The sequence below is a fragment of the Crinia signifera genome, chromosome 4 (genome assembly GCF_055691185.1).
Source record: "Crinia signifera chromosome 4, ASM5569118v1, whole genome shotgun sequence".
NCBI lineage: Eukaryota > Metazoa > Chordata > Amphibia > Anura > Myobatrachidae > Crinia > Crinia signifera.
Window position 1 is genome coordinate 136,055,848 of NC_139220.1, and position 16,526 is coordinate 136,072,373.

Consider the following 16,526-nt stretch of genomic DNA (forward strand, 5'->3'; position numbering starts at 1 on the left):
TGCGATTTAGTGCCTGTCACATTGTACATTGATCGTGACTTTTCACCCCTAACTGTACAGTACCACACTGCATTAGGTAGAGTTAATACTATATTACAGACCTAGATGTCTACAAGTGTCTCTATCACTCTTTTTGAAGAAAAAAAGCATGTTTTTTATCTGTACCTGAAATAAGAATAACTGAAGTGTTTAACATCTGATCTATGCTGCACTAAGTGGGGAAAATCTAAACGTTCAGTCATGCTTACTGTTGCATACAGTGGCGAAATTTTATCCTTCAATCTGATACCAGGCTGGATCCATATGGGTTAATTGGTTCCAGGGATATTGAGGTTAAACCGTTTGTATTTTTCATTTCTTAAATGTAATTTCATGACTGTTTATGTTCTTTGAGGGCAGATTTCTCTGTAACCAAACAGCCCAGTTTCATGGGACCAAAATCATTCGAAGCCAACTCAAAAGTTCTTCAATATGATACTGATCTCATGTAAATGGGTCAGTTGGTTCTGAAGATATAGCTGGTTGGTTAAAGGGGGGTAGGGAGAGGGAAGTGGTTGTCTCTCCCCCTCACACCAGAAAATGCAGGTGTGGGGGCTGGTGTATAAGGTGTCAGCCTGGGAATGTCCCTGCATGATCCTGGGACCATATTCCCGGGTAAATCCCTGAATTTTCTGTTGTGAAAGGGGTATTATTTCAAACAGCCGTGACCTGCAGTGCTCTGAATACAGCCGGGCAGCCCCCTGCTCTCTGCCCAGCTGTCAATGACTGTCACCCCTGCAGCTTCCACTCCAATTCTTCTTCCCGCTTTCACCTCAGCCTCCCCCCCCCTCCTTTAATCATGTGGTGCCGGCGCCCGGTGTGCTCCCCCGACATCACGCACAACAACAGCGCGCACAATATTTCAAATGTCCACTCGGATAGAGGGGACACCAGGAGGGGAGTGTGAGCGTGCTCTGCGCTGCGCTCTGCTCCTCTCCCCATAGAAGCAGCTGCACCACTCTCCATCTCTCCCTGCAGCAGCAGCGAAGGCTCATATAAAAATTTACAGTAAGTGGCACTTTTGGGGGCATTGCTTAAGGGACGCTACAAGTAGCGGTATGTGGGGGCATTATGCATAATGTGTGGCTTAATGTGTAAGGGGCATTATGGTGTGCAGCATCATGTGTAAGCGGCATTATGTGTGCTGCATCATGTGTAAGGGACATTATGTGTGCAGCATCATGTGTAATGGGTACTATGGTGCGCAGCATCATGTGTAATGGGTACTATGGTGCGCGGCATCATGTGTAATGGGTACTATGGTGTGCGGCATCATGTGTAATGGGTACTATGTGTGCGGCATCATGTGTAATGGGTACTATGGTGTGCGGCATCATGTGTAATGGGTACTATGGTGCCATCAAGCAAGAACCCCCTAGCAATGAGCACGTAGGTTAGCAGCACTTATGTGGCAAATATGTAATGGGCATAACGGTTTGTTATATAGTATGTAATGGGCATCATGATGTGTGGCACAATGTGTAATGGACATTATGGTGTGTGGCCTTATGTGTAAGTGGCATTACGGCGTGTGGCTTTATGTGTAATGGGTATTACAGAGTTTGCTAAAATGTGTTATGGGCATTACTGTGTATGGTCTAAAGTGTAACACCACACCCCTTTTTGTGATGCCACGCCTCCTTCCCATGATGCCATGCCCCTTTTTGCCGCACGGCTGCGCCGCGCTAAGGTCCCCCTACCGTTATGTCTAGATTTGGGACCACCCATTACCATAATTCTAGATTCGCCTATGCTGGAGGCAGACACCTTACTGATAGTTATTTACTTCTGCACTGTAAGTTTGCAGATTCTGACTATGTAGTTAATTTAAAACTATTACTATTAGGCAGAGCGAAGTAATGTAGTAACTTCATATAGCTAGAATTTGCATCCTTCTTATGCAGGGGCAGATAGCTCAATAAGTAAGGAATCTGCTTCTAGTGGAACAGGTCATAGGTTCCATTACACGGTATGACACTTGCAAAAATTGTTTAGAATAAAGAGAGTGCGACAGCTACGGTCCTGCTAGGAGGGGAAGGCAGCCACAGAAGGGATATCAATGGTTTTCGATTAACTGATTCCAATTTGCAGGGTAGGAGAGGTGCCCCTTAGGAGCAGGAGCCCAGGGGCAGATAACTCTATTACCTTCCAGAGTTATGCCTCTGGTTGCACACCGTTTCAATAGACAGTCACCGATTTACATTTAGGGGAGAGCTCACATGGGTGAGAGAGAGGTGGTTATGTGAGGGTTACAGTACACCGCTTAGTTAACTTTATAGAAAGCTGCAGTTGGAACGATAGGCTTTCTCAGTGTTTCCCCAAATTGTCCCTCAATTACCATAACCGTCCAGGTTTTAGGGCTATCAATGCTTGAGTACCGGAGCCTGATGAAAGGTCCCCGATGTCCTAGGCTAATACACATGTAGCTCCCCTTGTAATGCTGTTCTACACATGTGTATGGGCGCTCAGGGACTCCCCATTCATACTGCCCATGTGCATTTAACAAAGGTTATACAACTGACATGTATGACTATCTAATGATTGAGGCGTATGTAGAAACTTTGGCTTTAGGCTGCCCAGCTGGTGCTGAAGCCCAATGTACATAAAGTAATGGTTCATCAGTAAGTTACACTGGCACAGCCATCTGGCAGTCACCTTAAGAACCCCAACATCAGGAAAGGTGATAGCTAAAAAGCATTGAATAAATGAGTCCTTAATTGTATTCCTCGACTGTCACCTGCAAGCCTGCTGCAGTCCCTATGTCATACATTTATGTAATGTTAAATATTTGAGGTTGCCCCCAGAAAAACTGTGTTATGGGGTATAAGCAACAAATATTTATTGATAAATAGGACTCATATGGTGTGTACACACAGTGAGATTCCTTTGCTATTCGACTTGCTATGCAATCTTTGCTAATGGTGTGTACACATAGTACCCCCTGTGTACACACCACAAATCCCCACACACACTAGACATCCTGCAGCACCAACGATGTTGATAACCATATCAGCTGTGCCACGAGTGGGTGATACAGTGCAATATTGTTCAGTGACAACACTGGGACCCCACTGAACATAGCCAAAATTGAACTACATGTTCACATGATAGGGGGACCACTAATGATGTGCAAGATAGTACATAGTTAATGATATTGACAATACACACTACCTGCTTTTATATATATATATATATATATATATATATATATATATATATATATATATATATATATATATATCACTGAAAAGGGATATCTTTTGCGTGCCCTTAGGACTGCGTTGGGAAACACAGGTCTATCTCATTCCGTGATTCTGCACCTACTATATTAAGATGACAACTTGGAGTAACAGTAAGATCGTATATCAAACTATTTACTTTCTGTTATATGTAAAGAAGAAATATTTTTATTTATTTTATTTTATTTTTTTTTCATCAGCTGACAAGAAAGAATAATTATAAATACATTTTTATTGACTTTTAATTCAGTATACTGTAGTCTCTGGCCAATGAATCCAACCTGTTGCAATGCCAGTTGATGTACTGTAGTATTTGTCTTGTGAAAAGCCGTTCTGTGTAGATAGCTTTAGAAGACTTCACATAGGACAAATCTATCTTTGTGAATGGGCTGTAATGTGATAAAGTCACAGCAACTGCTGTAGAGTAACTTGCTTACAGCACTAACTACATAAAACAATCAGCGTTACTTTTCAATTGACGTCCAATTATCCTCACTAACACAGACTCACCTTATGGATTTTTTTTTTTTTTCATAATCCTCCCCATTGCTCATGATATATAGTATAAGGTGTATGAAATAAATACAAATAAATCATGCAAACCCCTGCCTGCAATATGCTCACTTTGCAAAACTGAGCCAGAGAGACACATTTCCCATATTTGAAATGTCATTATAATCATCATATGACACTTGTCTGCCTTGTAAAAACACAGCTATTCATTCTTCTCAGACCCCTAACCCATCCTGACAGGTTCTCTTTGAACACATTCATTGTTTGAATTTCATTTGAACTAGGGATAATTTCCAATCGCTCCTGGGCTGAAAGACTTGTTTGTCTTGTGATGAGTGGATACAAGTTTGTAACCTTTAGGTGGCAGATGTAATACCCAGCAGGCTTGCCTCATTTTCTGCAAAGCTCTTATACTGTATGCTCTACAGTACATATTGTACTAAATATATATTAAGATCTAGCTACAGTATCTTGTACAGTGTTACATATCGTTATGTTTGATATGGCTACATATTATTAACCCATGCATTGCTCACAATTTACATTTTGCTGCTTACATTTTATGTGATTTGTTTCTAATTGGGTATAAATATTTGTTAAATAGAACGAAACATCGCTGTTATTAATGTCGAGCCTGGCTGTATTACAGCTGATGCGTGTGCACACGGGGAAGATGAAGGAGTATAAGGGAAAGCGTGTTTTGTGGTCTGACATATCATCATATCCCGTAACAGAAGCAGCAGCGTTGCTGTGGCTGAGATGGATGTATCAGGCAGGAGCCCACGGTTCCCCCAGCTGCAGATCCTGTTATTGCCAGACATATGCACATGAACTGGATATGGGGGAGGGAGAGAATGGGAAACATTGATTAACAGAAATAAATAGGGGAGACAGAGGAGAGGGAGCATGAAGGAGAAGAGGTACAGGAAGACAGCTCCCAGCAATAGTATGGGAGGGATATTAATGAGATGATGGGGGGAGATGGTGGGGGCATTATATACTGATCAAAGTCGCTAAATAGAAGGGGGTGTTTCTTATATCATTATAACCTCACACCACTACCTCCAGTACTACAAAACACCCATCACTTCTTCCTTTCTACTCCTCTGCCCTCTGCTAACATCCTGCGTGCCTTCCAGGCACTGCCAGTGCTAGATCATATGCAGCTCTGCCCTCGTCCTTCTCCATACATCCATACACCCTGAGCGAGTCAGTATACTGTACCTGGAGAGACCCTGAGCCGGCACCTGGCACTGCCTGAGCTCAGGAGCAGATGCTGCCAGAGGAATCCGCATACACCGTGTGCGATCAGGAAAGCTGTGCTGGGCAGATGGGCATGCTCTAGGACATCAGCCTGCTGGAAGCACAGCAACTTCCCCGGGATGTATTTATCTCTCCGTCTTGGATGCGTGTTATTTGCACGGAAAGGGGACACGGACCCAATCAGGAGTCGGTTTGATTTTCTTGCCTTGGATTGGAGTTCTGGCAAATGTCATGCAGTCCTGTCACTTCTCCTCCCCCTTGTAGGCTCAGAGTTGCCTTGAATATCCCACTATAAAGAAAGTGGCTTGCCCAGAAGCAGAGCCATTCCGTACCAAGTTGCTGCAGCTCCCGTCCTGTGACAGCAGCCTCAGTGGGACGAGAAGGATTCACGGTGATGACGTGCGGCACAATGGGACGTAATGGGAATATCCTGACCTGCTAGGATGCGAGATGAAGTGGCTGGTGGTGGAGCCCCACGTCCTAGCCGCGGGTGACATCTCTGTGCAGTGCGATCCCTCGCTTCCTCTATCCCACCGGAGTTCCACAATGACATGCTATGGCTGTGGGCAGTGAGCAGCAGAAGAACAGCTTACTTATCAGCTCCATGGTGATCCAAGACTCCGGGATGAGGAACGGCAGAGGTCTGCAGGACCAGTGGGCTGACACAGTGGCCGTGAGACCCCGGACCACCGAGAGACACATCACAGTGCACAAGAAGCTGGTCCTTGGCTTTGCCATCTCCATTCTGGCTCTGATAGTTGTGACTATCATCGCGGTCTTCCTCAGTGTGAGGTTTGAGGAATGTACAGATGGCTCCAGTAGAACAATTAACAGCAGCACTCTGGAGGCAGCCAGGTTTAACCAAAACCTGGAGGTAGGTAAGGACTCAGGGGATGGAGCAAACCACCAAGGGGGGAAAGACCAGGAGGAAGACTGGAAACCATGGATTTATCTGAGATTACCCACTCATCTGAGACCCCTCCACTATAACCTGATGATCACTGCATTCATGGACAACTTTACTTTCTCTGGAGAGCTTAATGTGGAGATTGAGTGCCTAAACTCCAGTAAATACATTGTGGTGCATGCACACAGGTTGACTGTGGAGAGAGTCCAAGTTGCAGAGGATAGGGTGGCCGGGGACGTGAAAGTTTCCAGCTTCTTTGCTTATCCACCCAACCAAGTTTTAGTGGTAGTTTTAAACAGGACCCTGGAGGCACAGAAAAGTTACAATCTGAAGATCATTTATAATGCCATCATAGAGAATGAACTGCTGGGTTTCTTCCGGAGTTCTTATGTGATACATGGGGAGAGGAGGTAATTATACCCATGGCATTATGTCTGTCTATCCTTCCTATCTATCTATCTATCTATCTATCTATCTATCTATCTATCTATCTATCTATCTATCTATCTATAATTTTGCTCAGATACTTTGTCACGACATCTTCTAACCTCTTGGGTCCTCCTACTAGTTTGTGTATCATTAACTACTTTACAGTATACAGTGTAACGTTGAATGTAGAACATCTATCCACTACATAGTACATGTCCTGTTATCCATCCTTGTTATATAATATGTATTTCTGTAAAACAAGCAGACTCTTTAGTAACACTGATAAATTTGATGTGTCAAGTTATCCAAACAATTGTATGCTGTGAACATGTCCATATGCTAATGGTGAGAACAGCTACAAGACAAGTTCCAGTGACTGGCTGTCCTAAGTTTGACAATGACATAAGATAGTCATACTAATCGGAGACTGTGATAAATCTCGTGGCAAGCAACAGATGAGAGCCATAGATACACATGCAGTTCATTACCTTGTGTTTTCTGGTTTTCTTATAATAATATGCAGGAGTTTGGGTTCCTTGTACTAACATTTGATTCGGTGTGTGTTTGGGGATGAAAGAGAAGTGTCAGTTTTTATTTTTTTACTGCTTATTCCCACCTGACAGTTAAGAACCAACTTCTTTCTAAAAAATCTCATTAGCATGCATTTTATTTGCTATGCCTTCCTTTTAATTACTACACTGGGGTAGACTCTCAAAATCTGCATAAACTACTTCTAATTTGTATAATTTGCATATAATTGAAAAGCCTCCAGCACAGTGTCACACAGTGCATGCCACAGTGTGTAAAAATGACAGCCACTGTAAATTGCCTCTGACAAACGTAAGCACAATTTACATCACCTTGCCCTAGTTTTGCAAGTTAAGCCATTTGGTACAATATTGTTACCTCTGCACTTGTTTGTAGCAACAAGGCTCTGAGCATCAGGTGATTTTAAGGCATGCTTTACAAGTAAAAAGCAAATTATATATATATATATATATATATGCAAATTCATAACACAGTTATAAAACCTGGTTAAAGAAATAAAGTGTGTTACTGTCAACTGCTATAAGATGTACTAGGTAAATACTGCCACCTTCCAATAATATTGTCCTCTTTCTACTTTTGAGAACTGTATTCCTTTCTACATTTTGTGAATCAAACCGGCATTTGCTGGTTGGTGGTGGGACATCAGAATACATATGACTCATTTACAAAAATGTTCTCATATAGAAAAAGTGCACTTTAAAGTACAATATTTATTATTTCCGATAATATTGCTCTTCTCACGTGTAACTTAATATTTTTGATTAAAGCCTACATACAAATAATAATGATGTATCTACTGAACATAAAGGTAGCAAAGAGAACCATAATAAAGTATACACAACTAATGAAAGTCTCATTTTATGACCAAAACCTAATAAAAGGTTGTGGTTTGGCGTTAACATAAGTAGTGGAGTGAGGCTGTCATGAAACTTTTATATTACACCATGGCCCTTATTCAGATCTGATCGCAGTACAAATTTGTTTTCAAAATGGGCAAAACCATGTGCACTGTAGGTGGGGCAGATGTAACATGTGCAGAGAGAGTTACATTTTGGTGGGGTGTGTTGAAACTGAAATCTAAATTGCAGTGTAAAAATAATGCAGCCAGTATTTACCCTGCACTGAAACAAAATAACTCACACAAATCTAACTCTCTCTGCACATCTGCCCCACCTGCAGTGCAGCATGATTTTGCCCATTTTTAGATCAAATGTGTACTGCGGTCAGCTCTGAATAAGGGCCAAAGTGCCAAACAACCAACAATAAAGGGCCAAACAACCAACATGTTTACAGTGTGCAGGTGACAAACCCCTTCATTGATGGCACAGTTCACAAATAACTGTCACCACATACTGTATAGCTAAAATGGTTTCAGAAAAACAGTTACTTCCTGTGCACCAATAAGGATTTTGACTGCAAATATCTGTATGATACCTTAGTGGCACTCATGTACAATGCCTAAGAAACCACTCAAAGCAACATGAATGCAACTGTAGCCTAACCAATGGCTTGTACTGTGTATATTCCCTTATCTCATGTGTTTATTTTTCAAACAGTCACAAAATATATTTTTTGTGTTGCCACTTATCATGGAGACATACTATTTTTGTCTGGTATAGATTATTAAAAATCAAACATACTTTACTGCAATACTGTCCATCCAGGGTCTGTTCCACGGGTGCTGGATGACTGCCCGACGGGGGGATCCCGACAGTCAGTATCCCAATGTGGTAATCCCTACTGTCGGTGCTCCGACAGGGGGATCCCGACCTGACAGGGGCTATTCTCCCTTGTGGGGGTCCACCACCACCTACACACTGTCAAATGAGTTTCTGGAAATTCAGTATTGGTATGTGGGTGATGATTGGACACGTAAGCTGAAGTTTTGTATAGGGTGACGAAAAACCTTGCACCAGCCCTGTTGCCAAGTCACACCTTTGCACTGTATCTGTAAACTAGTCTACACATACCGGATACAGGTCAATTCAGGCACATTCGTTCGTGTTCGAATTTGGTCCGATGAAGGGGGGTTTGTGCATCCGTGAATATCTATATGCGCAAACCTTGGAGGCGAATGGCTTCAGTGACTATCACACTCGCTGATTCTTTTGCTCTGGACAAGAAGGTCCGGGGGTGGGCAGGGGGCGGTAGCAGTTGAACAGCCAGCGTTTTATGTGCGTCCCCATAAAAATGCTGGGAGTTCCCCTGGGAACACAGGCATGTCGCTGCCTGCGTGGGGTATACAGCTGACGTCACATGATATCAGTGTCCACCCCCTTTTCGGCCATCTTTGTACAGGAAAAAAGTAAATGTACATTCACTTTTATCCACAAATAGATGAGAATAGCGACATCAAATAATTTTTAATCTGGGTGGCTGCATGCGAGGGGATGTGTTTGCATACACATCCCCTTTCAGATCAGCAAGGGGATATGGGGGGGGGGGGGGCAGTGGGCGGAGCATACCTGTCTTCTAGGTTGCAAGTAGAGTAATGTCCAGCATTAATACAGTTAATAAAAAAGTAAGAGGGAAAAACGATATATTTATATATATATTATAACCCTATACAAACTGGGGGGGGGGGGGGGTGCTATTTGTCAAAGGCATTTCGTTTATAGCAGGCATTCCCAACCTTGATCTTCAAGGCACACTAACAATCCAGGTTTTACTGATATCCAGGTTTCAGCATAAATGGTTAAATCAAAATAACTGAATTATTAATTGATTCAAGTGTGCTCAAAGCCTGGATTTCACTAAAACTTGGACTGTTACTGGTAAATTTACTAAGATTGGAGTTCTATTGACCTAGGGATGTTGCTCATAGCAATTAATCAGATTCTATATATTATCTTCTAGATGGTATTAAACAAATAAGTAGAATCTGATTGGTTGCTATGGGCAACATTCCATCTGAAATAGAACTCCCAACTTAGTAAATGTACCCATTAGTGTACCTTGAGGACTATGTTTGGTAATGCATGTACTATAATATACGAGGATAGCCAGTGGTAAAGGTACCACCACTGCTCTTCTTTCATTTACACTGGCTAGATAACACAGGAGTCATTCTGTTACAGCCACACCAGCAACTCCTGGTAATGTCCGGTGCAGGTGCTCCTGAGTGGAAAATAGGCACAAATTCTAAATCCTGTGAAAACTGACCAATTTACAGGACAGGGCTTCATTTATTTGAGGATTAGGTCCATCAGTTTGTTAGTTGCCCATGCCTTCATTTCCCATTTGTCTTTTTTTGCTATGAGAATGTATTAAATTATAAATATATGTGTCTGCTTGTTTCTTTGGAGTGTACAGATCATTTCTAATCAGATAGATTAAATGGGCGAGCATAACGTAGAGAGGGGTATTTTAAAGCTTAGATGGATTTTAAATTACTTCCCTATAAACTTCTTTGACAATTTGCTATTCACAATTGCTTCAATATTTCAATATTTGACAGTAACCTTTCCAGAACAATCAATATATCTGTGTTGGCTGATGGTCTGGACCGCCATAAACCTACAGAGAGTAAAGACCAGGCAAGAATAGTCTTAGGACACACTATGATTAGATACATGAATAAAATGGTTTTCTATGGACAGCAAAATAAGAACATGCATATACTTTATATCATTCATAGAACATGGTAGAATTAAGACAAAACTAAACTGCATAGATTTCTTTATACTTTTTTTTCTTTGATTTTAAGATAGAGTAGTATTATTTGTATTTCTCTGCTTCATAGTAACAATTTGAGAAAGTGAGAAAATAAGGATGTTTAAAGTTCAGACACATTAACTCAAATAACAGTAAGATTAAAAAAAAACACATGTTCATATACATCCTGAGGTAGAGATACCGTAAAACAGCTTCTACGGTGAATTAAGGCTCCAATGAATAATTGTAATAGTTGCTATAAACACATCAACATCTAATTTAAAAAACTAAGGTTGATCTAAAAATCAATCATTCTGTACCTGGTGCAATTATAGGACAACTATGTATTGGATATAGTTCTAACACGGGTCAATTTCATGCCTAGCTATTTTTCCCATAATTCACAGACTGAATGCTGTCCAGTAATCATATGGAATAACAGTTCAGCATGCTCAATCAATGCACAGTCTGAGTGAAAGTTGCAAGGAATAGAAAACTTTCTTGTGGCTTCTGCAGGAGATAATCTTTGCAGAAAATCATGTAATTACTTATGTCTTTGCCAATATTATATAGAAGGGATGTTAGTAGATAGGTAAACTGTTTATAATATACTGTAGCAGCAATGTAATCCTTATTACTCTTTAATTGTATATTATTATGAATGCTAAAAATATGCTATATATACTGTAGCTAGATAAATAGGAATTATTTACCCAGCAAACTTGACCTGCTGCATTTTTAACCAATGATTTGAGAGACTATGAGGAATGCATATGATGGTTTCTTCCTTCACAAACTAGGTCATACATATTTTGGTTGAATCAGTATTTTTTTTTTTTTTTGCGTTAAAATATTTTTTATTATAAGTTATATCCAACAGATCCAGATATGAACAGTTTAAACAGATCACAAATATAACCACATGGTTTATACAGTTTAAGGCATATTTATCAAATATTGGATTTTAGATATGTTATTTTACTTTTGTATTGCTGCTTATACTGGCAATATGCAATTAGGATACCCTACTGTACATTAGATACTATGCAATACCTGCAGGGTCAAGGGCTCCTGAAACACCAGTCTTGTGGTGCAGTATGTTAGAAGTGAACAGATCGCTATTGTGATCACTTCACTTCTCATTCAAGAGCCAGACACTCTACTGTGCATGTGTAGTCTGCTGACTGCACATATATGACTTAGGAACGCCCGGGAGGCTATAGGCTACAGAGACACAAGAGAGGCTACAGTCTACAAGAGAGCCTATTGATTACAGAGATGAAGAGAGAAGATTTCATACCCTTAGAAGGAAAGGCTTTTTTTTACGGTCAGGGGAGTAAAGGCATGAAACTCCCTTCCAGAAGAGGAGGTGTTGGCAGACACAATGAATACATTTAAAATAAGGCTGTATACACATTTATTAGTAAAAAAAAAATAACATTCAGGGGTACCCCATAATAACTATCTATCCAAAAATAAAGAAAAAAATTAAAATTGGGATATCGCATCTAGACCATACACTGTAATGGGTCCTGAAAAAGGTTGTAGTCGATAGACGTACATATTTTTTCAACCTCAACTATTATGTTGCTATGTGGCTAATTTAAATCAGTTTGTACAGGTCTGAAAGTCCAGGCTTACTTTTTCCTGCGAGGAGAGAAAATATCATTTGATGGTCAGTAACCATCAAATGATGTTTCCTCTGTGCAGGTGCATGCGAGCGGATGTGGGCCGATGTATAAGCATACACATTCGCTCGCAGTGTACCGAGGGCATCCTTTCGGTGTGGAGGGGGATGCATGCCTTCAGTGGGCCGGCTTTTACTAGCTAGGTAGGCAGCAAATAGACAGCCTCGCGAGCAGGCCTGAATCATGCCCTATGTTAGTTGCTAATGCCATATGGAGATGTCATTAGCTAGAGTGACCAGTGCATGCCAGAGCTTGGAAAAGTATGCAAAAATGCAGCCTCCAGTGACGCAGCTTTTAAATGCAAGAATGGAGTATCACTTTTGCTGTGATCTCTTGTATATATACTGTACATACTTAACATTTGCATATATACCACAAATACTAAATCATAAGTATATCCATGATAGAAAAGGTATATAACCAGATGGTGAAGAACTAAATCACCACAATGTTTATTCTTTCAATGGTATTTGCCAGCAGATCATTAAAATAGGGCAATTATCACCCAGCAAATCATGTTTTGTGGATTTCTGTCTGTGGAAGCAGGTGGGATAATTACTGACACAGCAAAACAGATCACCTGGGCATGATTAGAGAAATTCATAATACATGACCTGCTGGGGATACATGAGGGCTGGAGCTAAGAACCACCGAGATAGAGCAATGAAAAACAAATCCTTTAATCCCAAAGTACATTAGGGGGGGGAGGGGGGTATGTACCTTTAATGCTTTTTTCTTTTAAGTAAACTTTACATTTCAATAATGTGTAGGAGAACGTAATCAAGCCACAAAAATGTATCTAAAATTGCCACTTGCAGATGGAACAAAATGCAGCTGCCAGGCTATTAACCAATCAGCCTCGTTCCAGCCACATAATGCCCATTCTCTCTACTCTTCATTGGATAATTGTAAGATCTTGATTAATTTTTAGGATTGGCTTACTTTCAAAGCCCTATATAACCAGAGCCTTGAAGCAGCTTCTGATTCCTTACTGTCCTACTGACAATACATAGAATCTCCATGAATTCATCTAGAGGTCGAGATTTTAGTTTGCGGATCTGACTCTATGGAACTCAGGGGCAGATTTATTAAGCTTGGAGAAGAGATAAACTGGAGATAAAGCAGAGAAAAGGTAAAAGGAGATAAAGCACAGCCAATCAGCTGTTTTTGAAAAAGACAGTTGGGAGTTGATTGGCTGGTGCTTTATCTCCTTTTACATTTTCTCTGCTTTATCTCCAGTTTATCTCTTCTCCTAGCTTAAATCTGCCCCTCACTTCCCAGAACAGCTCCCTAGTCCTCCACTTTAGAATCCTTCAAAAATAGACTCAAGGCTTATCTATTTACAGAGGCATTTCACTACTATCCACTACTATTGTATGCTTGTTTTGTAATTTGTGCTTTAAAGGCAAATGTAAAGCACTACTAGGAGAAAAGGGCTATAAAATAACATTATTATTATTATTATTATTATTATTATTATTATTATTATTACTACTGAATGCATAGATTACTACTGAATGCATAGAAAACTGCAATAGGAATATCTAGAAAATACAAAAAAAAAAACATGATTACCATCAATAGAACTCAACTGTAGAGATTTTCGCTGTAGTAACCATAATATTCAGCCATCAGATTCTGAACTGTAATGCAGCTTACTCTAACGACCATTAGATTTCAGAAGGAAATATTGAGACCGCGATCTTTCCTGACAACTGCAAATATCAAAAAAAGGTCAAAAATTGTTGAACTTTGAGGACAGCTTTAGAAAAGATAACACTTCTTCTTCATAGCTGATCATTATCATTTGTGCTAACTTTTCCTTTCAAGTATTAAGAACAAGTAATCTCTGACAAGGAAATTGGACCAGATTCAGAATAGGTATGAGTTTTCAAGGGCATAACGGCTAAAACAAGATTTCCTTAACACTACAATAGGTGCTTTCATTTTATTTCTGTCCACGTCACATAACTATTTGCTGTTCTTCTTTTATCAAGCAGATTCATGTTTTGTGATGCAGACAGAAAATGTTCACAAATACAGTACAGTATGTGTTAGTAAAAAGCTGTCTATTTTTGAATTAAAATACTACAGGTATTTTACTGCTTAGAAATAAAATTTAGAACAAAAATATTTTAGCACTTCTAGCATAGATGAATTAAGCCTTCAAGAATGGTATAAGGGATAAACTACCAACATGGCAGTTAGGAGCTGATAGGCTGGATAGGTTGATAGGCTGTGTTCAACTGGGAGCTTGATTGATCAGTTTAGAAAATGCAGATTTATGTAATGGTCACATGTGTTCAGTCATATAGGCAATTAGGGATTAGTATCCCTGCAGGTGCAGGTGATATTTCCTGCACAGTAGTTTCTATTTGTGGTCCAAATTTTTGGTTTGACATTTGCCTTGACAAATCTGACTTTCATCCTGTTCCAGTTGGAAGTCACTGCCAGTCACAGTGAAGCCAGTGCAGTCTCACAGACTGCATCTGGCTTCACTAGAGTGGCAGATTTTACCTGGGGGGACCGCAGCCCTGCAGCCCATAGTTAAAAACCACCACTGATTGTTACCAGTGGCGGTTTTTACCTATGGGCTGCAGGGCTGCAGCCCCCCCCAGGTAAAATCCGCCACGGTCTCTGCCTAAAGTGAAGCCAGATGCAGTCTGTGAGACTGCACTGGCTTCACTGTGACTTGCACTGACTTCCTATTGGAAGTCTGACCTGCCAATCACTCAAGGCATCCTATCGGGAGGTGTTCCCTTCCTCCGGGATGCCTCTCTCCGCGCAAATGTGCGGCAGCCCCCAAAACGGGTTCTGCGCATGTGCAGTATCGCGGGCCATACTGCACATGCACCGGAACCCGATCAAGCCTCCGGGGGCTGCTGCAAAGGCAGCCCCCGGAGGCTTGGGCCAGCGCATGCGCAGTATGTATGAAGGTACTGCGCATGCACTGGCTCCGTGCAGGGGACAGGGGTGTACGACTGTGCAGACTTCCGGGGATGGTGGCTGGGGACGGCAGCGGTAGTGGAGGGGGGGTGGCCGCATTGCGGCAGCCCCCTCCTTTATAATGGTAAGAGCCGCCACTGATTGTTACCTTTTTATAGCATATCTAATACAAGTGGTTTTTGCATTTAAATAAGAAGTGGTTCAGTGCACCCTATTGGTTACTTTTTCCATGCTCTAGTTACAAATATTAATGCTCCATACATTGGCATCACAATGGGGGTGCTGGCTGCGCCAGAGTGTCACTTGCTGAGAATGTGCTAATTCTTGGTCAGTGGCAGGAGTAATGTTACATGCATCACCCAACTTCTGTCATTCCATCATGGTGTAGGAGCCGGCACGGACCAAAGACTGGTCCCTGGGGGTAGCCTGCATCTCCCCATGTCACTGACAATTCAATAAGGACAGTTTGGCACCACCTAATGGTAGAGGGGTGAAGTTACGATGCACAGGGGCACTGTAGTTTTAGGACTGGTAGAAGAGACTTGTTCCATGATGCATTGCACCAGGCTTAATCTGCAAGTTAGTAACAATTATTTTACCAAACAAATACAAAACCAAAGTGTATTTTTGTATGTGGCTACGATGCAAATAAAAAAAATACAAAGAATATGTAATTTTAAAATGAAAGTATATTGTTTGCTCCAAAATGTAACCCATGAAAACCCATTCACTGCTAATTTCATAGCAATATTAGTTGTCATGCTTACTGAAAGCATAATCGATGAATATGCAGTGTATGCTTTCTGTGCATTCATTTCACTTTTATTACCACTTGATCCATTTTATATGAACAGGAAACCTTGTTATAGTTGCATATAACAAAATAAATGAGTATTGTTGATACTTAAGGCCTAAACATGTCTACTCCTTAGTGAAACCAGCTATGCACCAGCCAAGTACCTTAATTTGAGTAAAGTATCATATGTTACAAAGTAAGATGAAAGAGTTTGTGGAGGAACTCTGCAGAAAAAAGTCTGGCAGAGTCTCGACTACAGCACAGTCCCTCTGTCCCAGACTCCTGCCAAAGTGTCCCGCAGATGGCGGGACAGTTGGGGGAGCCTGTTATCACTGCTGATCTGCAAAGCGGCTGGTACTCACTGAATAGATGCCATGCACATGCGCACACCATTTAACACCCCCCAAAATAACAATTTCAGCGGGTCATGCCATGAGGCCACACCCCTCCAACAGATGCCCTGCCCCTTCCACCAGAGACCCTACTCCATTTTCAGCAGCAGC

At 41.2% G+C, this 16,526-nt stretch overlaps 1 protein-coding gene and 1 long non-coding RNA gene across 2 annotated transcripts in view; one reads left to right on the top strand and one right to left on the bottom strand.

Moving 5' to 3' along the window:
* Positions 1–5,873, bottom strand: part of LOC146074468 (uncharacterized) — a 32,214-nt gene extending 26,341 nt beyond the window's left edge. The window contains exon 1 of the long non-coding RNA XR_014473427.1: positions 5,016–5,873. This is a non-coding gene — a long non-coding RNA (uncharacterized LOC146074468). The remainder of the gene's footprint in view (positions 1–5,015) is intronic.
* TRHDE (thyrotropin releasing hormone degrading enzyme) overlaps positions 4,540–16,526 on the top strand; it is a 619,915-nt gene continuing 607,928 nt past the window's right edge. The window contains exon 1 of the mRNA XM_083182555.1: positions 4,540–6,371. Within this exon, the coding sequence (XP_083038681.1) occupies positions 5,611–6,371 (761 nt within the window). The 5' untranslated portion in view covers positions 4,540–5,610. The remainder of the gene's footprint in view (positions 6,372–16,526) is intronic.